General features: G+C 54.9%; 1 protein-coding gene across 3 annotated transcripts; it reads right to left on the bottom strand.

Annotated features, from left to right (window-relative positions):
* Positions 1-2,681: 2,681 nt before the first annotated feature.
* Positions 2,682-24,777, bottom strand: gata2b (GATA binding protein 2b). Of its 3 annotated transcripts, none has more exons than XM_088915671.1 (6): positions 24,385-24,777; positions 14,133-14,639; positions 12,414-13,010; positions 7,958-8,103; positions 4,769-4,894; positions 2,682-3,890 (listed from the first exon to the last, which is right to left on the bottom strand). In XM_088915671.1, exons 2-6 carry the CDS (start codon positions 14,365-14,367, stop codon positions 3,606-3,608), a joined length of 1,389 nt encoding a protein of 462 aa, XP_088771797.1. In that variant the 5' UTR covers positions 14,368-14,639; positions 24,385-24,777; the 3' UTR covers positions 2,682-3,605. The 3 variants fall into 3 exon arrangements, with proteins under 3 accessions (XP_088771797.1, XP_088771798.1, XP_088771800.1); XM_088915672.1 differs by lacking the exon at positions 24,385-24,777 and adding an exon at positions 15,004-15,518; XM_088915674.1 differs by lacking the exon at positions 24,385-24,777 and adding an exon at positions 14,913-14,968.

The raw sequence follows: 24,777 nt of genomic DNA on the forward strand, positions 1-24,777 counted from the left end.
TCAGTCCCAAGTGAGGTGTTGGGGTGTCTATCCCCAGGTGAGGTGTTGGGGTGTCTCAGCCCCGGGGGAGAAGGGGAGCTGTGCCCTGTTGGGGTGTCTGTGTGTGTGCTGTCCTGATTCACCCCAATTCAGTTCACCCACCTGGGCAGAAGGACCCCGAAGGGCGGGTTCTGGTCCTGGAGGGGCCCGGCAGGTTTCCGGGGCGGTGCAGTGGCTCTGTGGCTCAGGATCTGCGCCTGTGGCTGGAAAGTTGCCGGTTCGTATCCTGCGGCCGGCAGAGGAATCCTACTCTGCTTGGCCCCTGAGCAAGGCCCTTAACCCCAGCTGCTCCAGGGGTGCCATATAAATGGCTGACCCTGCGCTCTGACCCCCAGCTTCTCTCCCTGTCTGTGTGTCTCACGGAGAGCAAACTGGGGTCTGCGAAAATTCCTAATGCAAGTAGTTGTATATGGCCAATAAAGGGATCTTATCTTATCTGGGAGAACTGGACTGGCGGGTGGGACCTGAGCCGCAGGAGCAGACCGGTCCCATGCCTCTGACCGGCCCAGCGGGTTCCTCCAGAGTGTCACTGCTGTGCCACAGAGCTGCCTCTTGCCTCATCCGCAGGGTCCCGCCCGCGGCCTCAGGATATTATCCTCTGGCAGAGACAGGCCGGGCAGCTGGTGCTGGGCAGAGCCGGAGAGCCGGAGAGCAGGGGAGAGAACGCTATTGTGGGCCACGAACTGGCCGTATCTGCTCTCCTCATCAGCTGTTCGCTCTCGAAATGATTTCCTCTGCTCGGGCCAGCGCTGCGCCTCTGAAACGGTTAAGAAGGAGCTGCGCTGAGTGTGCCTGCGAGTGCTTCCTGAGCCGTCAGCTGTGAGAGCATCTGCGGCCCCAGCTCTGTGCTCTCCCAGTTTCTCAGGGGTCGGCTGATTGTCTTTCCTTCCGCTGGCCAGCTAAAGACCCTTCTGTCCTTCCTCTCACTCCCCGCTCAGCCAGAGAGAGACACAGAGAAACTCTAGGAGACACGGTGAGGCACTGGGAGACACTGGAAGACACCGTGAGACACTGAGAGAGGCATTAGGAGACACTGAGAGATGCTGGGAGAGATATCGGGAGACTGGTTTCCTCTTCTCTGTCCAAGGAAGATTTCTTTTTAGCTTCCGGTTCTTAGCCAGTGTCCCTGTTACTCCACTGGGTGTGAAATAACCTCCTGGATTGAGCCTGGCTGTACCTCAAGGTCTAGTGTACTTAACTCACCTCAGTGCCTGAGTGAATATTCCACATGGCCTCCACGCCTCCTGCTGTACAGCACATCGCTCACTGGAGGTCTCGGGAGAATCCGCAGCAGTAGCTGCTCAGAGCCGATGCATACCGCATGTTCCTGCTTTTAAACACTGCTCTGTTTCCTCCGTGACATCATCTAAATCTCCCTGTAGCTCCCTGTTTTTTGTTTTCCACCCCACCTAGTTCTGCTTCATCTAAGTACTTTCCAGCCATAAATCTAACCAGTTTGCCAACTACAGACAGAACTGAACTCGCTGATGATGATGGAGAAGCACAGTGGACCCCAGAGTGACCCCTGCAGCACACCACTGCTCTCTGCTTGTGCTGGCTACAAGGAGCGCCTGTCTCCTGCCGAAACGCTCTCGGGCAATCTGAATACATCACCTCCTCTTCCTCAGTCCATGTTGGATTGTCTCTGTAGTCTTCTGGTTTGACTCAGTACTGGTCGGCAGGAGAGAGATCCAGTTAGCCCCTTGTGCTCAATCTGGGGGTGCAGCTCCTCACTGAGGACTGGGGTCACGGCGGAGGAGAGCAGGGCGCAGTGACGGGTGTCACAGGGACTCAGTACTGACTGCTCCAGTGCTCATTTACCAGCCGTACTTTGTGTGCGATTTACTGTGTGCTGTTATTGATCCCGTTAGTGAGCGTTTGTGTGCGTGAGGCAGCGTGCTGGGGTACATGAGCAAACGAGGACACCTGAGGGGTGTGTGACTGAGTGAGGGGGTTTATGAATGAGTGAGGGAGTGTATGAATAAGTTAAGGGGTGTGTGAGTGAGGGGGAGTGTTAAAGTGAGGGGTGTGTGAAGGAGTGAGCAGTTTGTGAATGAGTGAGGGGTGTGAGTGTGAGTGAGGGGTTTGTGAATGAGTGAGTGAGGGGGTGTGTGTGAGTGAGGGGTTTGTGAATGAGTGAGTGAGGGGGTGTGTGTGAGTGAGGGGTTTGTGAGTGAGGGGGTGTGTGAGTGACGGGGTGTGAGTGTGAGTGAAGGCTGTGTGAATGAGTGAGTGAGGGGGTGTGAGTGAGTGAGGGGGTGTGTGAGTGTGAGTGAGGGGTTTGTGAATGAGTGAGTGAGGGGGTGTGTGTGAGTGAGGGGTTTGTGAATGAGTGAGTGAGGGGGTGTGTGTGAGTGAGGGGTTTGTGAGTGAGGGGGTGTGTGAGTGACGGGGTGTGAGTGTGAGTGAAGGCTGTGTGAATGAGTGAGTGAGGGGGTGTGAGTGAGTGAGGGGGTGTGTGAGTGTGAGTGAGGGGTTTGTGAATGAGTGAGTGAGGGGGTGTGTGTGAGTGAGGGGTTTGTGAATGAGTGAGTGAGGGGGTGTGTGAGTGAAGGCTGTGTGAATGAGTGAGGGGGGGTGTGAGTGAGCAGTAGTGTGTGAATGTATGAGTGAGTGTGCAGCTGATTAAACAGTCCTGAAACTTTTCCACACGTTGACGGTTTATTATCAGTGTACAGTCATGTTCAGATTGTCAGGTTATATTTATTTCAACAAAGAAGCAGGCGTTTAGAAAAACAGTAAACAAGATTGCGAGAAGGTGGAGGGAGGCAAGAGCCTGCAGGCTCGAACCCGGGGCACCCTGCTGAGGTCGCCCCCTCTGGCGGACGGAAAACAGATGTTTCTTCGCTCTGTCCTTCTTCCGGAAAGAGGGGGCCTGTGGTGACCCCCAGGGACAGAAAGACAGCGAGGAGTAAAAATAAATTATCATAATTATAACAATAGAATAATAACAACAATAATAACAATAATAATAACAATAATAAACTGCTTTAAAATTAAGCTTTATAAACTTTTTTTTGTTTCTTTTTATGGTTCCTTATAAAAAGGAGGAGTCCGTGATGAGTAATCCAGCATCTGTCCTGTCCGGAGCCCCAGGAGGGCAGGAGCCCACCGCCGCCCCCTGGTGGCTCCCTCCCAGGGGCAGTCCCGGGCCTGGAGGGGGCACGGCGGGGGGACAGCCGGGGGACGGGCACGGGGGGGCAGAAGCGGGGCAGGAGTGGGGCAGAAACAGGGAGGGAGTGGGGCAGGAGCGGGGCGGGTGGCTTTGGTCGTGGATAGTCCAGCCATCTGCTTGGGAAGGCGGGCTGGAGCAGGATGTGGGGGGGTGGCCGCTCTCCCTCTCCTCCGTTCGGACCGCTCGGCAGAGCCGCCCTGGGAATGCTGGGGGGGTCCCGCAGCCCTGCGCCCGAAATCTCACATCCTTCCCAGGAGAAAACAAAATGGGGACTCTAGTCCAAATGGAACCACCGTCCCCCGTGGTCCTCTCGCACGTCCAGACAGACCCCGGCGCTCGCCCCCCCGAAACACGGCGGGCGGACCTGCGGGGGGGGGGGCGCCCCCGCCAGTCAGCCCATGGCCGTCACCATGCTGGAGTGGGGGTGTGCGAAGGAGGGGTGGATGGGCGTGGGGGTGGGCAGGATGTGTCCCGAGTGGCTGAAGGGGGGCAGGTGTCCCATGTGGGGCATGTGTCCCGCCAGGGCCGCGGCGCTGAACGGAGAAGACTTGTCCTGCATGCACTTGGACAGCTCCTCGAACCCCTCCGGGCCCTTCTTGCACTTCTTGGACTTGTTGGACATCTTGCGGTTGCGTGTCTGGATGCCTTCCTTCTTCATGGTGAGGGGCCGGTTCACCTGCAGCCAGAGAGAGAGACAGGGTTAGAGCCGAGGGAGAGAGGGAGGCAGTGTGGGACAGTGGGTAGAGCTGAGAGAGAGGGAGGCAGTGTGGGACAGTGGGTAGAGCTGAGAGAGAGAGGGAGGCAGTGTGGGACAGTGGGTAGAGCTGAGAGAGAGGGAGGCAGTGTGGGACAGTGGGTAGAGCTGAGAGAGAGGGAGGCAGTGTGGGACAGTGGGTAGAGCTGAGAGAGAGGGAGGGAGGCAGTGTGGGACAGTGGGTAGAGCTGAGAGAGAGAGAGGGAGGCAGTGTGGGACAGTGGGTAGAGCTGAGAGAGAGAGAGGGAGGCAGTGTGGGACAGTGGGTAGAGCTGAGAGAGAGAGGGGGAGGCAGTGTGGGACAGTGGGTAGAGCTGAGAGAGAGGGGGAGGCAGTGTGGGACAGTGGGTAGAGCTGAGGAACTGGGGGAGAGAGAGTGAGGCAGCACTGTGCAGCAGGTTGAGATGAGGAGTTTGTGAAAGTTTACATCTGAAGGGTTATGATTGAATGCTCCTTCAGTTTGCCTGACTCTGACAAGCCTGCTTGGTTCAGCCATGATTGACCCCAGGAGCTGACTGGCAGCAGCTGCCGAGTGAGAGTGAGTAGCGGAGCTCTGCGCATCGCGGGGCTGAAGCCACGCCGGCGCTCCCGACAAGCTCGCGTCCCTGCGACAGACGCCGCTTTCTGAATGACAGCGCCACCCCTGCTCGTCTCTCGGGGGTGACGCCCCCCGTGGGAGCGCAGGGAAGAAGGGGGCAGCGACGCCGGGCGGGCTTGTCTCGTCAGTGACCCCCCCCCCAGCCCCTGGCGGGCCCGTCAGCGCGAGCTGTCCGCCCCCCGCCCGCAGCGCCGCTACTCACGTTGTGCAGCTTGAAGTAGAGCCCGCAGGCGTTGCACACCGGGTCGCCGTTAGCGTTGCGTCTCCACAGCGTGGTGGTGGTGGTCTGGCAGTTGGCGCAGCAGGTGCCGGCTCTCCGGGCCGCGGACTGGGGACAGAGGGGTGAGAGCGGTGAGACCGGGCGGGTCACGACCTCGCTTGCGGTATCCCTGGACGTCAGGGCGACAGAGGCGCTTGGGCGCCTTTTCCAATCGGCTTTTGCTCGCTCCCCTGCCCGGACCTCCGCGCTCTCGCTGCCCCGCACGTGGGGGCGCGTTTCCACACTTCTATTGCTCACGATCGCGCGTGCTGGGAGGTCTGAGATGCAGACCCCTCGGCTCGGGCCCGAGTCACACCGACCCCCAGGCGCTCAGCACGGGTGGGCTGCTGCCCGCGTCACGGTCACCCTGGGGGGCGCTCTGGGACCCCGGCAGTCGGGGCCTGAGTGACGGTTCGGCCGTGTCGTTCCTGTCCAGAAGGGGCCGGAGTCTTCCAGGGGCGGAATATATAGATAAATATGTAATATAAATAATGATAAATATATGTATTTATTTCCAGGAAGGGGTTCCGGGGGGAGGGGAAGCGAAAGTGATCAGACTTCAGCGTCACACCACAGGTCCCTGCGCTCGGAGCCCCGTTCCTGTAAATAAGAGCGACAGCCATAAATCCACTGGCTCTGCAGGCGCCCGGGCTCGGCCGCAGGGCCGGGGAGTCGCAGCGCAGACGCCCCGCACAGCCCGGCTACACAGAACCCAGCGCGGCTGCTCGGGGCGGAAACACGCGGGAGCCGTTTCCTTATCAAGGCCCTGCAGAAATCCGGACAGGAAACAACTGCGCGGCCTTTGAACGAGATTTGAAAACACTTGAATTAAAAGTACAAAGAGTCGGAGACTGACTCCATGGAAAAATAATGGATTTTTTTTAAAAAAAAAACAGACAGAGCAGAAAAAAAAACACCGAAAACGAGAACAGCCGGGGCTCTGGGGTCACCATCACTCCATCACCACCAGCCTCTTCATCTTGCTGCTGATGTTATTACTAGTGTTGATGATGATGATGATGATGATGCAGGCTGCCCTCCCACACTGCTCCCATCTCTAGCTCAGGGCTCGGCGGCCAGGTGTTCTGGGAGAATCCCGAAGCCAGGCGGGCCTGTGGCGCGGTTCTGGGATGGATATGTCCTGCGGGCTGCTCGTGTCCCGCCGAACAGGCGCAGCAGCCGGGAGACGAGAATGCGGCTCTGTCCCTTTAAATGCTGCCGGTTCCCGGTCCGAGCCGGTGTCCCGGGCCGCCATCGCCAGAGCGCAGCAGTGAAGGCGGCTGGACCGGACGCAGAGCTCTGTATGACGCGCGTCGTACTAACGTGTCAGAATCTGTTTTAAAAATTAAAGCTCTGTTGGAGGACGTGTAGAAACCAGGCCCTGAAGAACAAACTCGGTGAACTGAATTGCACGAAACGGAAGAATTGGTCCGACACTGAGAACGGGAGTCAGAAGAGCTGCCTCCTGGCGAGGAAAGGAGGCGCTCGGTGATATTTAGGAAACGTTTGGAAATTATTATTATTAAACGATGAGAAATCGTCATCTTCTCCAAAGCCGCGGAGAAAGGGATCATATCGATATTGTTCTAGATCATACGAATTCGTGTTCAAAGAGGTGGATTTAACCCACTGAAGTCTGAAGACCGTCCACAGCCCTGGAGCTCATCGAAGCCCATCGGCTCAATTTCGATCTGCGGCGCCGCTTTAACATGAACTGATGTTTGCTGACAGAAGCTCTATTTCGATTTTAATCAAATCATCTTGTTATTATACAACATCAAGAATAATAATAATAATAATAATAATATCCTAGCCTAGCCTCTAAGTGCAGGCCAGTGGAGTCTCCAGTAACAGTGCGATGTCGAGGGAAGACGAATCCGACGCGAGTCACTCCAGTCAGCAGCATCGCCACTGTTTACCAGCACTCAGACCACAGGCCGGGAATAACGCGATCGCGACAGTGAGCGGACAATTCCAGGAAAGCCATCGGGAAATATCATTTTTCCTGGAATTGTGCTACAGTTCACCACCGAGCTCAAATTATACACAGATCACAGGAGCAAGGCAGGTTGCTGGAAGGGGCAGTTAGTGTCTGTAGTATTACAGGAGGGGGCAGGTTGCTGGAAGGGGCAGTTAGTGTCTGTAGTATTACAGGAGGGGGCAGGTTGCTGGAAGGGGCAGTTAGTGTCTGTAGTATTACAGGAGGGGGCAGGTTGCTGGAAGGGGCAGTTAGTTTCTGTAGTATTACAGGAGGGGGCAGGTTGCTGGAAGGGGCAGTTAGTGTCTGTAGTATTACAGGAGGGGGGCAGGTCACTGGAAGGGGCAGTTAGTGTCTGTAGTATTACAGGAGGGGGCAGGTTGCTGGAAGGGGCAGTTAGTGTCTGTAGTATTACAGGAGGGGGCAGGTTGCTGGAAGGGGCAGTTAGTGTCTGTAGTATTACAGGAGGGGGCAGGTTGCTGGAAGGGGCAGTTAGTGTCTGTACTAATCTCAGGAGGGGGGCAGGATACTGGAGGGGCAGTTAGTGTCTGTAGTATTACAGGAGGGGGGCAGATTGCTGGAAAGGGCAGTTAGTGTCTGTACTAATCTCAGGAGGGGGGCAGGTCACTGGAAGGGGCAGTTATTGTCTGTACTAATCTCAGGAGGGGGGCAGATCGCTGGAAGGGGCAGTTAGTGTCTGTAGTGTTACAGGAGGGGGGCAGATCACTGGAAGGGGCAGTTAGTGTCTGTAGTATGACAGGAGGGGGGCAGATCGCTGGAAGGGGCAGTTAGGGTCTGTACTAATCTCAGAAGGGGGGCAGGTCACTGGAAGGGGCAGTTAGTGTCTGTACTAATCTCAGGAGAGGGGCAGGTCGCTGGAAGGGGCAGTTAGTGTCTGTAGTGTTACAGGAGGGGGGCAGATCGCTGGAAGGGGCAGTTAGTGTCTGTAGTATGACAGGAGGGGGGCAGATCGCTGGAAGGGGCAGTTAGTGTCTGTACTAATCTCAGAAGGGGGGCAGGTCACTGGAAGGGGCAGTTAGTGTCTGTACTAATCTCAGGAGAGGGGCAGGTCGCTGGAAGGGGCAGTTAGTGTCTGTAGTGTTACAGGAGGGGGGCAGATCGCTGGAAGGGGCAGGCAGGGGCTGCTCACTCACCAGTCTCCGTTTGGGCTTGATGAGGGGTCGGTTCTGGCCGTTCATCTTGTGGTACAGCCCGCAGGCGTTGCAGAGGTAGTGCCCTGTGCCGTCTCTCCTCCACAGCGGTGTGGACGTGGCGCCGCAGTTCACACACTCTCGGCCCTCTGTGTGCGACAGGAAGAGACGGGGTTACTCCCACGGCGGAGAGGAGCGGACTGTCGCCCGCGCTGGGCCAGTGAGCCGGTCAGACACGGGCACCCAGGAGGGGGCCTGGCGCAGGCGTCAGTGCCTCCTTGCCACACACAGGGGGTGCCAGAGCCCCCCGAGGTGCGCAGAGCCCTCGGTGTGTGCTGCAGGAGGCAGCCTCCGTGCCTGTGACGCGGCTCAGAAACAGGACTGCGGGCTGCCCTGCGTGTGTCCAGAGCCCCCTAGAAGATCCCCGGTCCAGCCTGGCCTCCGCTCGGCGCTGTGAGGACACGGGTTCAGGTGAGGGAGGTGCTGAGGGCGGGAACGCCCCTGGCTGTGCCCCGTGAGAGGGCACTGTGCGCCCGGCTGGGTGCAGGGCAGGCGCAGGTGCCAGCTGACTGACTGCTGGTGTCGGGTTTGCAAGCTCCGGAGCTGTGGAGAAGCAACCGGCAGGGAGTCCCGATCACAGAGGACTGTAAATCAGAACGGCCAGCTCTCTGAGCAGGAGAAGGAACTTCAACGTCATGCAGCACCTGAGCGGCTCTTCATCAATCGATTGGTTTGATGATTCTGGGGGTTGGAGATCCAGAGAGATTCAGTATTATCCAGCAGAGAGGGAGTTAAGTACGGCATTATCAATCTGGCTGCGATTACTAATGAATCGGTTGAAGAAACGACTCTGTGCCTACTTCCAAAGGCATAGTGCTGCCCAGAGTCAAGAGAAGCGATTTGCTCTCTGGGATTTCTGGGATTGAAGTGCCAGTGAAGAAAGAAGGGTTACAAACACAAGGCCACTCAAGGTATCTAATGATGAGGTGAAGGTGTCATCCAGACAGTTCTTGGAAGAAGCCCGAATCAGCTTCAGCCACAACAGTTCCACACTCCCACAGCTCTTTGAGTAAAGTGGTGCCTCCTGCTCTTGGTTTTAAATGCACTTCTGCGTAGCTTCAGCTTGTGCCCTCCGTGTGAAAAACAATCTGTGCACAAAGAATTATTTGCTAAACCGCAGAATCCAAAATGTGCTCTCACATCAACAAGCCGAAGATCAGTTTCCTGTTGGTGGGTGGGGTTGGTGTGAACGCAGATCGCACTGGTGTCGACTGGACGTGGGCTCAGGCTCTGTCCGGCTCTGCGCAATGTCTTCGAGCATTGGTCACAACACCAGCAGTCCAGCGGTCCGGTCGCTCGCCAGAGCCGGGTCATGAACTGAGACCCCGGCCGCAGCCGGGCGCCCTCTCTGTCGGCTCTCGAGTGGCCATCTTCGCCCAGGCTGAGCTGTGCCAGCAGGTCAGAGTGCTGGCCGGTGCTCTTCCGAACTGTTACTGTGTGTTTGGAACCCAAACAACTGTTTAGCAAAACCAAATCGTCCCCAACTGCCCACAGAGTGGTGATTATTCAAGGGGCTTCTTATTCTGGCACGAGTGAAGGCCCAAAATCTGACTTGCAGCCCAAGACCCATGAGCAGTTGAATGAAACAAGCCCAGGATGGGCTGTTTCTGGGCTTTGTGGACGTATGAGACTCCAGCTTGACTCCGGGGTTAATCAAACAGGAAACCAGAGTAAGGTATGTGTTGTGACTCTCAGAATAATGTCATGCCAGCGTTTTAGAACGGCTGGGAGCCGGAGGCACAGAGAAGCAGTTCAGGAACAAGAGGATTCCTTCGGTCTGGTTACTGGGAGCGATCCATGAATATTTTCCTGCAATATTTTGTGGGAATCTTACATCCTTCTAAACTTTCACTAAAGCAGAGGGACCAAACACAAGATGGCTGTGTGCTGGTCGCTGTTCTGTAGCTTTTTAAAGTTTCGCACTGATTTGTGGGCTGAACGTTTTGGTCATGTGCACTTAAACTGAAACAGCAGATTTCCTCTCCTCATAGAGGCGCTTTGTGCTGAAAGATGTCTTCTTCAAACAAAACAGCTGCTGACACAGAACCAGTGCCAAGCTGGAGTTAAAACCCCTCAAACTGCCACTCTGAACCAATTACACACCATCACCAGGGCAAGAGAGCTCCTCTGGTCTGCAGTGTCACCTAGCGGGACGGCTCTCTCTCCGGGACAGTTCTGTCCCTGGGACAGCTCTCCCTCTCTCTCTGGGACTCTCTCTCCACCCAGCGGGACAGCTCTCTCCCTGGCAGTGGGCCAGAGGTGCCAGTTTCCGCTGGTGCTGCCCAGTCCACCGGTCTCCTGGGCCGGGTCTCAGTGAGAGACCAGCAGCGCAGTGGGGTCGCACTCTTCTCTGATTTTCTGTGTCTAATGACCAGTGTGCTTCGTTCCTCCGGGGTCCGGCGCTTGGCTCGGACAGGGTCCCGTCACACACAGCCCTCGCGGCCGCGCTCGCAGGCGCCGGGTCCAGCCCCCTCGGAACCGCGTGCGGCCCTCGCGCTGCGGGGGCCAGAGTGGCCGGGGGAGCTGCGATTCCACGGAGAAACATCGGCCGTTTTGTCCGACTGTTCTGTAGCGCAGGGGTGAGGAGGAGGCGGCGTGTTTTTTTTTCATCACGCAGAAACCCGTGTAAACTAACAGCGGGGCGCGGTGGCCTTGTTGTTAGTGTTGGGCCCCGCGGGCTGGCGTGGGGTCCCGGGCAGACAGGATGCAGCCGGAGACTGCGTGTCGTGACTCGTGGTGCCTCGTGCGTCGCTTCTTCGTGTTTCTGTGAAAGTGGACGCAGGTCCGCGCAGAAACACGCCCCGCCCGTCACTCACATGGCTGAGAGGGCCGAAGGACAGCCGAGCCACGGCCAGCTCTCGTCACCGAGATGATGACAGGAACAGCTACAATTATTATTATGATGTCTGCTTAGAAACTTTTTAAGGAATAAACCAAATGAATGAGTTCTCAGTTTCGCAATTCTCATTGTGAAAATAAGAGAATAATGATCAGTGGTCGTTTTTTATTTTCTTCACGGCTCAGTTATTGCCCAATAACTTCTTTTCCTTCAGAGTATTTTTATACCGAATACAGAAATAAAAACATCGCTACGGGGGCGCTGCTACCACTGTTGTCGTTGTGTAGGCCTGGTGCCGGTTTGTTGGTCTTGTTTTGTTTTCTTTTCCCGTCCCTCCCACGCGCTTTGCTCTGAATCCCAGCTCCCGGGCGGGGGCCCGCGCGCCCAGCAGGTACGAGTGGGTTTCTTCAGGTGAGCCTGCGAGTCGGGCTCCTCGTCTTCTCGTGACCCCGGCGAGGTGTGTTTGTGTAACACCCGCTGTAAGTGCCCCTTTTCACTGAAGTGTGTTTACTTGCGGTCCAGGAGAGATAAGAGCTGTAGAAACTCCAGGATGAGATTGCACCCCACACAAAACACGAACTACACTCGCACAAACCTCAAGGTACACAGTCGTGGCAAAAAAACAAATAAAATATGAACTTTCGCTGCCGTTTTCGTCTTCATTTATTTGCACCGGAATGTATTTAATTTGTTCAGGACGATTAAAATGTTTACAAACTAAAACACAGCCGGAGGATTAAGAATCGGGGGCGAGATAATTATTATTAATTAGTGAATTGTGGGAATGCCGACTCCTGTCGCTCTCAAACCATTTTCTGAGAAGATGCGCTGCGACAGCATTGCAGTAGTTCTGCTAAACGAATATTTTAACAAAATAACAAATTTATTTTTTAGTCCTATGTGATTTTTTACTTACGATTTTTTGTGTGTTAATAGAATAATTTAAAACTAAAAAAATAGTAGTAAACGAATTACAGCCCTCGAAAAAGCTATAATTATTTTGAATTCTTTAAAAATTCGTTGCGATTTCAATTTTGAATATTAAAAATGAACTTTCTTCTGCTTGATCATTCCATTCAAATACTAGTGGAGCGCAATTTCACACCCTTCGAACAATACTATTGCAGTAATACAGCTGAGCGCCTTTTAAACGCATTTTATTCACCGAATTGTTCAAAAAGAAACTTGAGGTAATTTTTAATGCAGCTGTTCATGACTTAGCTGAGTTTTGTCAGAGAAAAAAAAATCCTAGTCAGGGCTACGCACTCTAAATCTCACAGGGGGAATTTCTGCAGTACAATCCCGATCGCCTTATTTGTCCAAGCTTGTTTTCCAAACGAAAGTAAAAGCCGTTGTGAAATGAGGAGCGAAATACACCCCTGAGCGCGCGGACAAACAGAGGAGCTCCCGAGTCACAGACGAAGCGCGAACAGTTACAGAAACTGACAACGAACTGATTCAATTCCACTTCTCCGGGAAGCTCTCAGAGACGGCAATGTTACTGAATAATAATAATAATAATAATAATAATAATAATAATAATAATAATAATAGACTCACCTGAGCACGACCGCGCTTTGCTCTTCATTTTCGGCGTGAAGCTGGAGGAGGCGCCGCTCAGCAGGCTGCCTGGGTGGAACAGGCCGCCGCCGTAGTCGTGGGCCGTGGGCAGCGAGTACGCGGGGTAGGTGGGGATGGGGTGGTGCGTGGACGGGGTCTGGGCGCCCATGGCGGCCAGGCTGGCTCGCAGGGGGCTGGGGGTCTCCATCTTCATGCTCTCCGCCAGGGACACCTGGTACTTGATGGACTCCTTCTCGTCCAGCCTGGCGGCGGAGGACGGCGAGGCGGCGCCGGGATCCGGGGACACGTCCTTGGGCGGGGTGGGGGGGAAGCTGTAGAGGTGCGGGCTGGCGTGCGACGCCGGGGTGAGGGTGGCCGCCGAGGCCGTGGCGGAGCCGCTCCCGGGCGGGTACACGGCCGTCAGCCCGCCCGGGCCCGCCGAGCTGGCGGGGTGGAGGCCGGGCTTGGTGAAGTGGCTCACGGCCCAGGCGTTGTGGTGGTGGGCGGCGGAGAGGGCGGCCTTGCCGCTGTCCAACCACGGAATCCCCGGGCTGTGCAGGAGGTGCGGCCGGCAGACCTGGCTCCCGGTGAGGCGCGCTGGAAAGAGTTTGTGAGACATTGACCTCCACACGCCAGCAACGGGGCGACAAAAAAAAAAACCAAAACAAACAACAACAAACAAACAACAGCAACTTTCGGAAGAAAAAGAAAGTCGAAGCAAGTTTCACTCCACCGCGAGCTCGCAGCCGAGCGCGACAGGACGGCCCGTCCGCCTCTCCGGGAGCCCGGCGCCTCCGGCTCGGAGGATCGGCCTCAAAGCGGGCAGAACATCCTCACCGCTCAACAGAACCCGAGAAACCACAGCGCTTTGTTTTTGTTGGTGTTTTTTTAAAAAAAAAAAACGAAACGAAAATAATAAAAAAAACCCGTTACGAAAGAACTTCGCGTGCTCTTTATAGCTCACAAGCCTGTGGGCTCAGTGCCGCCGGGCAGCCGGGCAGCCGGGCCGGACTCCGGGGGAAGAGAGGTGTCGGGGCAGCACTGCCAGCGCCCTGACGCGCGGCTCCGGCACCAAGCCTTCGAGTATTATTAGCGATTTTCGTTTTGATTTCACATCCGGGAAGTGCTTCTCTGTGTGAAACCTTCTGCTCTCTCTCTCTCTGTCCCCCGATGAAGGGCTACATGACTGCGACTTCCTTTCCCTTCCTCTGTCGGTTTGCTAGAAGTCCCCCCCCCCCATCGTTTGCTTTTCAACAACATTTCTAGGTAGCGCGGCAGACAGAGGGGGCTCGGGCCGGTACCGCTCAGCCAGGCCCGGCCGGTGTCAGCAGGGGGTTCGGAGTGCTTTTGGTCTCTCCTCGCCACGCTGAAGCCGCTCTGGCGCTGTCAGTGGGCTCAGCAGCGGGGTCACTCCCCCTGAGACAACCTCGACCCTTCACGGGTCACGGAAAGTGTCCCTTTGGAAGCAGGAAGGCGCAGAGCCTTTCTCCGCGCGCTGGAGCGCGAACAGGCGTGAAAAGACAGAGACCAGAGCCGGGAAGACACGGACCAGCACAGGGCAGCGGAGTGACTCCTCATTCGCTCGTTTCACTTCAGACACCGGTCAGGCCCGCCTGGCCGCGCTTCTAAAACCCATTCACGAGTTCAGACCCGCATTGCAAGGACACTTTCAACGTGCTGTCACAGACGAGACCACGACACCGACACGGGCGGTCTTACCGTGCGCCTGGCTGTAGGAGACCCGGGCCCGGGCGTGGGCCGGGTTGGGGTAGTAGGGGTTGCCCTGGGAGTCCAGGTGGTTGAAGAACACGTCGACCTCGTCCGGGGGCAGCAGCTGGGCCGCGGGCTCCATGTAGTTGTGCGCCAGTCCCGGGTGGTGCGAGTCCGGGTGCTGGCCGTTCAGCATGGCGTGGTGGTGCGCCATCCATCGCGGCTGGTCGGCCGCCACTTCCATGTCGCGATCCGGAGGCGAGCACACTCCGACACGGGACTTGTCCTGCGCGCCCTCTGATCCTCTCCTGCCCACTCGAGTTTCCTCCGAGCCTTCACTGCGGTGAGCCTTCGTGACAACAGCTTTATAGTCCCCGCCGGAAAATGCGCCGTGTTTCGTTCTCTCAAACGCAAGAAGTTTCTTTCAGCCGGATTTCAGGGCGTCCCGAGAAGCGCCAGGAGTCACAGTAGGAAAGGCTTCTACGATGGGCATCGACGCGCTGGCCGCTTGGGCACCTGCAAGCCAATCGGATGCAAACATTAGACATCTGACAGCCGGGCTGCCCCCGCCGGGACCCCCAGTATCCCCCGATCGACCGATCCAGCTATGCGCGCAGCCTCCTGGCGTGTGTATCCGTGTATCTGTGCGAGATGCACCGCGGAGCCGCAACACATGAGCTATACTCCAAACACACCGCCCCTCCCCGCCCCCCGCGGGCGCCCACGACTGTTTTGAGTCGAGACGCACAGGGCAGGTCATTCTAGGAATATCTGACCGCACACACATACCCGCGGCGAGCGAGCCGCCAGCCGCCTCGAACCCACACGGGCGAGCTCGTCCAAAGACTGTTGCAAGAGGGGGAAAAGTTTTCATACTCACAGATTTTTTTTTAAGCAGAAGCCGCTTTGATGTACCAAAACACGCCAGTCTCTCCGCGCCCACTAACTCTTTAATCGCTCAGTTTTTTCAACTTTTGAAACGCCTACTGGGGCCGGGCTGTCCGCAGACACGGCTTTGCTTTCGCTGGGTGATGCTGGGTGATCCGCCAGCTCCACGGGCTGCTGATGCTCTCACAGGCTGGGCTCTCTGCGCTCCTCTCGACCGGCGCAGCCCGGGACAGTAACGCGGGCCTATGAGCGACAGGCGGCGGCGGAGACTGCTGGGGCTGGCGCCAGCAAATTGGATATCATGCACGCAGGGGCGGGGCCGCAGGTTTGGCAGTGACCCCCCGCCAGCCAATCAGAGCTCGCACACGCCGCCATGGGCTACTCCCCCCTCCGCGAGGCCGCTCGCAGCCCCGGACCTGTTGGTCGGGAAGGTGATTCACCGAGATCTTCTCCTGAGCCCGAGCGCCCCGACAGCGGCATCATACCGGCTTCTCATAACACTGCCTGCGACAGCCTGAACTTCCACAGTTATCTACAGGGCAGTACTGAATGCAGCCTCTTTAAAACCCGCCTCCTGCTTCAAAGAATTAATTTATTATTATTACTATTATTATTGAAATATTAGGAGAGCCATTGGAAGACAATGACAATAATGAGCCAGAACTGGTTTCAGAAATGTTGTTGTTTTGTTTTTGTTTTGTTTTTGTTACGTGCAAAACGTTCCTAACGACTTTTAACCTGAACTTCGAAAAATCACAAAGCTATTTACACCACATTCTTGAACCCGGCAAGCTGGAAAACACGGTTTGTGAGATAAAGTTCGTAGGTGTAAAACAAAGTGATTTTTCGTAGGGAGTGGCACAAATAAACAAAAATCACTTGATTATTCGATCCATTTTTTAACCAATAAAAACAATAACAAAAACAACGTGCATCTCTGTGATTCCCATGGTAATGTGGTTTTTCTAGCTGGGCTGGGGATATTTTACTGATGCTAAATCGAGTTTGTCTCCATGAAAAAAGATCCCGTTGAAAAAACCATCTTGCCATTATAAATCAGATTTTCAGCGGTAGGAGGGGTGCGGCAGGCTGCTCATCCAAACCCTTAAGGGTCATTAGTAAGCTACCCCATTGGATGCCCCCGCCTAATTGTTTTAATTAGTGGTCGCAACATTCCTCTTATAAAAACGGGTTTTGTCTGTGAATGAGGGCGATCAGACGGCGCTTTGCATCTTAATGAGCTCTCGCTCCCGGCCCCCGTGCGCGCAGGGCGTGATGCAGCTCAGGTCTGTTGACTCTTGTTGACAATTAGCTGCTTCAAAGCGCCCTGCGCGGCCGCAGACAGGCAGCGAGGCAAAGACACTGTGTCGCCAGCTCATGTGGCCAGCAGCTCTGCGCGCCGGCTAGGTACAGCACAGCCTGTTGAAAACCCGCCCTGCGCCCCGCCCGCCGCCCAGGTCTCTGTCTTTTCACGCCTGTTCACGTTCGTCGCGCTTATAAAGATTGTTGTCAACTGTAGTAATGCACGGCACAGTTTTTTTTTAAGTGGATGTTCTGCGCCGTTTCGCTTCTCTGAGTTTCTGTAGGTCAGACCTGTCCTGTTCAGCTCGTTTGTCCTGCTGTAAAATGTCCGGGCAGGATGGGGGGGGGGTTCAAACTTCTTCCTCAATACCTTCTGCTACCTCGGACCATCGCGTGCGGGTCTCCAGCTCTTTCTGTGAAGACTCGCAGGTCCGGCGCTGTCTGCACTGCGCTCGCTGTGGCTCTGGGACTCGCTGCTGGTGTAAGTGGAAGGCAATACTCATGAGAAAAGTGAGAGAAATGTGCATATATAGACACTGTTAAACTGGTCTGCTGTTTTCCTGTCTTGAGCATCTCGCTGTAAAGGTGCTCGGAGGGTTTATCGCGGCAGCGCGCGTTCCGGGTGACTGTTCGGCAGGTATGCGGAGACGGCAGGTAACCGCCCGGCTGCTCACCTCGGCCAAACCCGCTTGTCCGGTCTGAGCGCCGGGCCGGGCACAGCGAGGGGCATTTTCACCGGGGGGGGGGGGGGGAGTGAAAACTCACCAGTGTGCGAACTGCGCTCGCGGGTCACGAGAATTACTGGCGACAATGGCAGTAATGGTGGAAGACCCGGACGTTAAAGTGTTAATATTGCCACCGTTCCGATGGACAGTCCTCTGTGCTACACTGGTGTAGTGAGAAGTGAGAAACCCTGCTTACTGCCCTCACCGTCTTATCTCAAATTAGGGGTTATAAGTGTAGTTGTTAAACAAAAATTATAAAGCCACAATCATAATAACCATTGATCACTGTTAGCTGAATTACTGTATTAGTTCTAATTCATTTCTAAAACTCCTTAGTTTTAGTCAATAAGAATGTACTCACATACCTCAAGAAATGTGGTTTAAGGTGGAACACACTCAGTTTTGATAGCTATATATCAGACTGCTTTTGCAATAAAGTTAAAAACTTTATTCCTAAGGGCAGCTCCGCTTTTGCTGGGACCACCTCGTGCGAATGAAAGCGTGAATTTAACGTGTCCACACAGAAACGCGCGTCCCTGAGCACGAACCGCTCACGACTTTGCGGAGCGCAGGTTCATGAGCGGACAGACCTCTCGGGGCGTCTCCGAGTTGCAAACTTCGACTGCGCGCTAGAGACGCTTGACCTTTCTCACTTTAGTACAAAAGAATCACAGGACCAGCTGCCCGGCGGCGGAGCAGGGAGCGAGCCGGCTGGACTCGGCGGGTCCGGGGGACGGGGCTGTCCGCCCCTCGCTCGCTCTGCTCGTACCTCTCGGGCTCTCCGGAGCTGCTGCTCGTGCCCGTGCCCGTGCCCGAGCGCTCGAGCCCCCGGACCGCAGATCCAGCCACTCTGACGCCGCGCTCTGACGTCACCACTTCTTAAAAAATCACCAGGAAATGAACTTTTAATAGTGCAAGCAGCGAGACGCGGAGAGAGAGGGGGAGAGAGAGGAGAGGCAGAGCGAGGGAGAGAAAGAATGGCATGTAAGCCTATTTATGTCCCAGACGCCGATGGACGGGATCTTTGTCTTGTGTTTGGTGTAGGTTTTGCCTGTACCTGGGCCTACAGGCTTCAGGCGTTTCTTCAGTCTGGACTTGGGTGAATGAAAGCGCTTACAAGTTTTCATCTCTTGTCCCGAATGCCTCTGCAGCCCCCTCTGCGGCGATCTGGGGGGGGGGGGGGGTGAGCAGTTAGACCCCCCCCAGACCCTCTCTTGCCCCAGGACAGAACAGAACCCTTTTCTGAACATCGCCACCGATACGTCGCCAGGCCGCGAAGCAAGATGCCTGCAGACTGGGAGAGCATTCTGGGAAAGAGAGGCCAGCAGGCGATGGGGTCTGCCTGGCCAGCGGGCGCCTGTGTTAAGTGTGTTTGAGGCGCGAGGGGTGACTGCAGGGGTTCTGTCTTCTGCCCCAGAGTCCCCACAACGCCCTCTGCCTGACAGAGCAGTGCTGCTCACACCTGGAGCACAACAGCCGTCCAGTGTGGCTCCAGGCTGTACCCCTGAGGTACGGCACTCTGCACGGCCCACAGTGCAGAGACTGGCCCATCCGGCACGACCGAGTGAGGAAGACGGATTGGGGCATCACCAGCGCGGTGTGTGCAGGACACGGGAAGAGCAGGAGCCGGGACGTTACTTTAATATCACTCCTGCCCGAGAGCGACCGGACTCGGACTCAGACGAGCCCTCAACTCCCAGCGAGCGACACCAGACATCGTGTCAAACTGGACACACATAAGCCTAATATTTCACCTACACACACAGTCAGCAGCCCCAGAGTAACGGCTGTTATGGAAGAACACTGCTGAGTTACAGCCTTCAGTTTCAGTAATAATGAATAAATCCTGGCATTTAAATCGCACGTCTCATCACAAAGGATCCCACATGCGCAACACACAGCAGCTCCCCTCCGGCCTGGGGAGGAGAGAGAAGCCAGGTGAGTTAAGGGGGAACTTGAGGGGGGGCAGACTACAAGACCAGAGTGGACATTAGCATTGACACCCCTACTCTTACTGAAAACTGTCCTGGGATCTGTACTGACCGGTATTTAGGACACTGGTGACAACACCCCTAGTGGAGCAGTAGAGTTGAGTTCACTGCCACATGTACATGTACACACCACACAACGTAGGTGGTACCTTACAAACTGTGCATAATAAATAATGACTTATTGACTTAAAGTCTTTTTAAAGACAGATTTACCGTATTGCAGACAGGTCCTGGGATCTGTACTGAGCAGTAGTCAGGACACTGGGGTCCATACCCCTACTCTTACTGACAGGCACACCTGGGATCTGTAGTGACCAGTGGTCAGGACCTCAGTTTAATGTCTTAGGTGCAGCAGTGTCACCTCGCCTACTGGTCCACCAACACCTCCAACACCACTTCCTAGACTTGAGTGTTCGGGCACAGACAGCTCATGACAGGGACAGCCTGCCCAGCGCTGTGTCTGAGTCAGGAGCCCTGTGACCGGCTGGTGGCAGAACACTGGGGCAGACAGGGGCAGGGCAGGCAGGGGCAGGGCACTGGGGTAGACAGGGGCAGGGCACTTGGGCAGATAGGGGCAGGGCAGGCAGGGGCAGGCAGGGGCAGGGCAGACAGGAGCAGGGCACTGGGGTAGACAGGGGCAGGGCACTTGGGCAGATAGGGGCAGGGCAGGGAGGGGCAGGGCACTGGGGCAGACAGGGCCAGGGCACTTGGGCAGATAGGGGCAGGGCAGGGAGGGGCAGGGCACTGGGGCAGACAGGGGCAGGGCAGGGAGGGGCAGGGCACTGGGGCAGACAGGGGCAGGGCACTTGGGCAGGCAGGGGCAGGGCAGGGAGGGGCAGGGCACTGGGGCAGACAGGGGCAGGGCAGGGAGGGGCAGGGCACTGGGGTAGACAGGGGCAGGGCACTTGGGCAGATAGGGGCAGGGCAGGGAGGGGCAGGGCACTGGGGCAGACAGGGCCAGGGCAGGGAGGGGCAGGGCACTGGGGCAGACAGGGGAAGCCAGCTCAACAACGAGCTACTCTGCTGCTCAGAGGACAGACGAGCCGACTGCTGCGGGGGGATTACAGCCAGCCCGCAGTGCGCAGGGTTAGGAAAACACATTTGCCTTTATATATGCTACACGTCAGTGTGTACCGTGCAGGCCTCTGAGCTGTGTCCTCAAACCGAGCTACAGTAAACACTCGGGATGCGTCTGTAACTCAGAGTCGTGTTCAGTGTTTAGACAGTACATTTTTGTGACCACAGGGGCGGCCCGACTGGTGTGCTACATTAACCAAAAATTACACAACGCAGATTCGACAATTACACAACGCAGTTTCAGGTCGGTGTCTCAGCACGGCCCCGGGCTAGGAGCTCACAGCGCTGGTCGATGGGGGTCTTAGGGAGGTACAAACAGAATCTGTCCGAACTCTGTTTAGTTCTCCTGACCACAATGCTCCCATTAACCTTAAATCCATCACACACTCACACACAGGAATCACAAGGGCCCTTTCAACGCACAAAACAGGAGCTCTGGACATTCTAGGGCTTCATATCAAAGAAGTGCATATTTTCTAAAGAACTGCTGAATTAATCATCCTTAACAACAAATAAAAATATCAGTATGGCAGGAGTTTCCACGCCGTGTCAAGCACAACTCCAGTCCCACACATCACCTCAGTGAATCGTTTCGACTAACAACAACCATGAACAACCACAGTCCTGACGCGCCGGGTTCCGGGCGCGCGTGGACAGCGGATTTGTGCATCTTTGTTATTATGACTTTCAATCGCCTCTGTTAACACATATATGTGTCGCAGTGATGGACCATACTTGCTCACGGGCGGGGGGGTCGTGACACAGACTGGCCCGGTGAGCCCCCCTGTCCCGAGCCAGGGCGCTGCATTAGCGCGCGTGCTGGGGGTAATTAGATTGCGCGGGACCTGCCTCAGCTCGAGCAGGAGGGCAGGAGGGAGGCGGCTCCTCTGACACTGCCCGCGCGATTGCAGAACTTCTCTCTCCACTGAGCTGAAGCTGCACTTTTTTGAAAGGATCGCGTATAGTTCTCGGCGCTATAAATAAGCGCTCGTTGATTCTAATATGAATATCCCACACACAATGCAAATCAGCCACTAAAACAACAGCGAACGAGCTTCACTTCTCCAGCTGCGCGTCAGGAATCTTGCGATATTGTTAGCTAAAATGTTGAGTAGACTAAAAACTTTTTCCCCAATCTTTATGGATTCCATAAATAAAATTCCCCATAAAGTTTATGCCATTATTTAAGTCTGGTGGTTTTATGCCATTCGAAGAAACAATTTATTCGTGTGTCAATGTTTAGCTCTAATCCTCGAGTAGATATTTTTGTGCAAATTCCGGAGTTCCTGGAAGCTGCAGCCGCGAGACCCGGTTCCTCCGCGAGCACCACAGGTACACATCTGCCCTGGCTCGTGCTGACCCGAACCGCTCGTGGCCAGGCTTCGTGACTCCCCCTCCCCGCGAGACGGCCCACACGCTCTCTGGGTTTTGCTGAACAGCGCCCTAAACACAGACCCCTTCACCGACATGACCCCGGGGTGAGAGGATGTGGCTGATTTCGGTGGTTTTAAACCGTCATTAGATAAAACGAGTGACACGTTTTCGATGTGTTATTTAATTTGACATTTGCGCCACCGCGCCGGGCCTGTCCTCGCTCGCCCGGGCCGCGGGGCGTGCTGCTCATCCGCCTCCAGCAGCCGAAGCGCCGCATTACCGAGTGAAATAAAATTACAGAAACGTTGATTGTGCTCTGTGTTTTCTTCCCCTCGGTGGGTGGGGAGCATCACTGAGGGAAAAACACCGTCCTGTAAACCTGATTTATCTGGCTGTTCCTGCGTCCTGCTTAATAAGGCCCTGGCGGAACACATTATTTCTGCTCGCTGTTGACTTAGTCCTGGAGTCACAAGAGAGCGATGAATCAGCGCGCCACTGACAGCCCTTTCGTCCGCGGTCCCCTCTTGGCTCTGGTAACTGTTCTGGCCCGGCCCGGCCTTGTGAAAACTGGCTGCCACCCCGCTCCCTGCCGCTGGACGTCCAGCTCAGAGTGGCCAGCGGCCCGCCGGCCCCCGCCAGCCCAGCGCGGACACCCCCGGGCACGCCCGACTGCGGGACTCGAGTCCAGATCCCCCGTGTGCGCGTCCGTCCAGACAGCCTCGGTCGCAGATGGAAAAATAAGCTTCTTCTTCAAAAAACAAAACCCAACAAGTTCATGTAAACTGTTATTATAACGTAACTGTGAGAGAAGAGACAGAAAACACCGCCCGTTCCCAAAGCATTAGGAACATGGCCCCCCGCCGGCGAAGGCAGTCGAACTACAGCTTTAACGACACAAAGAGCAACAGAACTCGCAGTCCGGCGACGGACACCGGCTTTTCTGACGACTCTAACACGTCTGAATGTGATCTGCTCCTGATGGCAGCCGTCACAAGCACTCCTGGACCTTTCTGATTCTGATCGTGCAAACCGATTTGTTAGGCACTCGTGTATATGTACAGATGTGTTGGACGCATAAGCACCGTTTTAAAACAACAGATGATTTAAAATAACTTAAGAAAGCGGGGTTCTGTCTGATAATTGCAGACATTAGCGCACCGCAGTCCGCCGCTCTGTGAGAATTGTTCATTTTCACGGGGCTGGAGATCCTGACGCAGCGGGGTCAGTCGCCGCCGCGGGTGAACAGTCACGCAGCTCGAGAAAACAACAATTCCACCTCCTCTTTGTTCCGGGGCCGCAAATGTGTTTTTCATCTGATGACAAGGAGATAAGACAGTGCGCGTCAATTAATAACGCAAACCGTGGAGCTGCAGTTCCTGAGCCAGCAGCAGCACAACACGTGTGTCAGCGCCGAGCAAAACACTTTCACAGGCGGGTCTAACAGTGTCACACAACCGCAAGCAGCAAGAACCTTCCCTTGTTGTTGTTGTTGTTATTATTATTATTATTATTATTATTATTATTATTATTATTATTACAGTTTGAAGTGTTGCATTTCTCCACGTTCAGTCGCAGAGTCGTTTTGTTAAACACACACATTTAAGCGGATATTTTCACACATTCTGGAACATAAACTGCATTTAGAAATTATTTAAAAACTAGAATTTAACCTTTTTGTACTATTATCATTATTAATAATAATAACAATAATAATAATAATTATTAAAAATAATTGTAAAGAATAAGTTATTATTATTGTTATTATTATTAATAATAATCGGAGCCTGTCTGTTTATGCACAAGGGACACCAGCTCACAAGCTGCTGATTTCAGTAAATTGTGTGAATTCGCTGCTCTGTCGTGACAGTCAGACAAGATTGTTAATGGTGGTTTATCAGTCCTTTACGGTCACTATTCATTTATTTACACCTTTTATGAATTAAACACATTTTTAAAAGCACGTTCTACATCAACGCAGTCAGTTATTATCTGCTTTGCAGAAGCTCTGTCCACCCTTGTAAAATTCTTATTGCTTTAGATCCTTTTTTAAAATACAGGGCTAATAAATGTCATTTTGATGCAATCTTTCCCCACGCACCGGGAGCCACGCGGCCGGCGCTGGTGCGCTGCGTGCCAGTTTTTCTGGCTCGCGATGCGTGTCTTGTCACGGTCTGTGGGGCTTGGCGCGAGCCACGGTGTCTCGCGCTGTCCAGGTAACACAGGAGCGCCGTTTACACACCCGCGAGCTCAGAGCGCGGCTGCTGGCCGGCAACCCGGACTGCTGCTACTTTGTCAACGAAAAATACAAATCAGGCATCGACATCTTTGAAAATACAACGATACTCTATTTGAAATGTATCCAAATCCCAGACAGGAGAACCTTGAGCTACTGTGCCGTTTGGTTTCGTATTTCTTGCTAAAGGACAGCAGCACTTTTTCTTGCAAATGTTGTGTTTTTTTGTTAGTGCAATAATATTTAAGTTCTTCTTTTTCTACGGTAGTTGTCTTTCTCCGCTTTCCGAGAAAGAAAACTTCAGACATTTTCATATTATGCTGTGAATACCCGAGCTCCAAGCTGGACTTTTCTATTTTTAAATAAAACCTCTGCCGTTATTCAATGTATAAAACTCTTCTATAGACAAGAAACACAATTCAAACTCGACACTCGAAACTCCGCCAGCGGCAGTAACAAAGCGAACTTGTGCTGTGCCTCGAGCTGAAACAAAGCGTAACTGTTCTGTCATTTAAAAGAATAAAATCAGAATGAAGTCCGTAGGAAACAGAAGAAAATCCAAGAATGATATGAAACCGGGCAGAATAAAAGACGAAAGTTATTGTCAAACAGCCCGGAGGCGACGGGGTTCCGCAGGTCCGAGCGCGAGGAGGGAAAGCGCTGCTACTCACGAGAGGGGTCCCGCCGCCGGCGCGCGGAGCTCGGTGCCCGTGTCCCCGTGCGCTGTCCTTCACCGCTCACGAGCCGCGTGCGTGCAGGTCGAGACCGTCCGCGTTTCTGAGGGCTGAGCGCCGTCAGGCAGCTCCTCTCTCTCCCTCTCTCTCTCCCTCGCCCCCCCTCTCCCTCCCTCATGCAAAATAAGAGGGGGAATAAACTTGTCTGCCCAGGCAGGTACACAAAAACAGAGCGACCTCCTGCTGCGTCAGACTGCACCCTGTCTTCCGGGTCGCCAGCGCAGCCTGGGCCCGAGCCGGCCGCCGCTCCAGCGGGTCTGGCGGCCGTGGGGCGCCGGAGGGAGGGCGCTCGCCCCTCGCGTCGCGCCGGCAGAAAGAGCTGCGGCTGCT

Source organism: Atractosteus spatula, chromosome 5 (assembly GCF_055471065.1).
Source record: "Atractosteus spatula isolate fAtrSpa1 chromosome 5, fAtrSpa1.hap1, whole genome shotgun sequence".
Lineage (NCBI taxonomy): Eukaryota > Metazoa > Chordata > Actinopteri > Semionotiformes > Lepisosteidae > Atractosteus > Atractosteus spatula.

Excerpts from the sequence above, each read along its gene's own strand:
- gata2b (XM_088915671.1), bottom strand. The coding sequence starts at position 14,367 with ATGGAAGTGGCGGCCGACCAGCCGCGATGGATGGCGCACCACCACGCC. Across the intron at positions 8,104-12,413 it reads CAAAGCGCGGTCGTGCTCAG|AGGGCCGAGAGTGTGTGAAC; the intron begins GTGAGTCTATTA and ends TGTCGCACACAG. Across the intron at positions 4,895-7,957 it reads TCAAGCCCAAACGGAGACTG|TCCGCGGCCCGGAGAGCCGG; the intron begins GTGAGTGAGCAG and ends CTCTGTCCCCAG.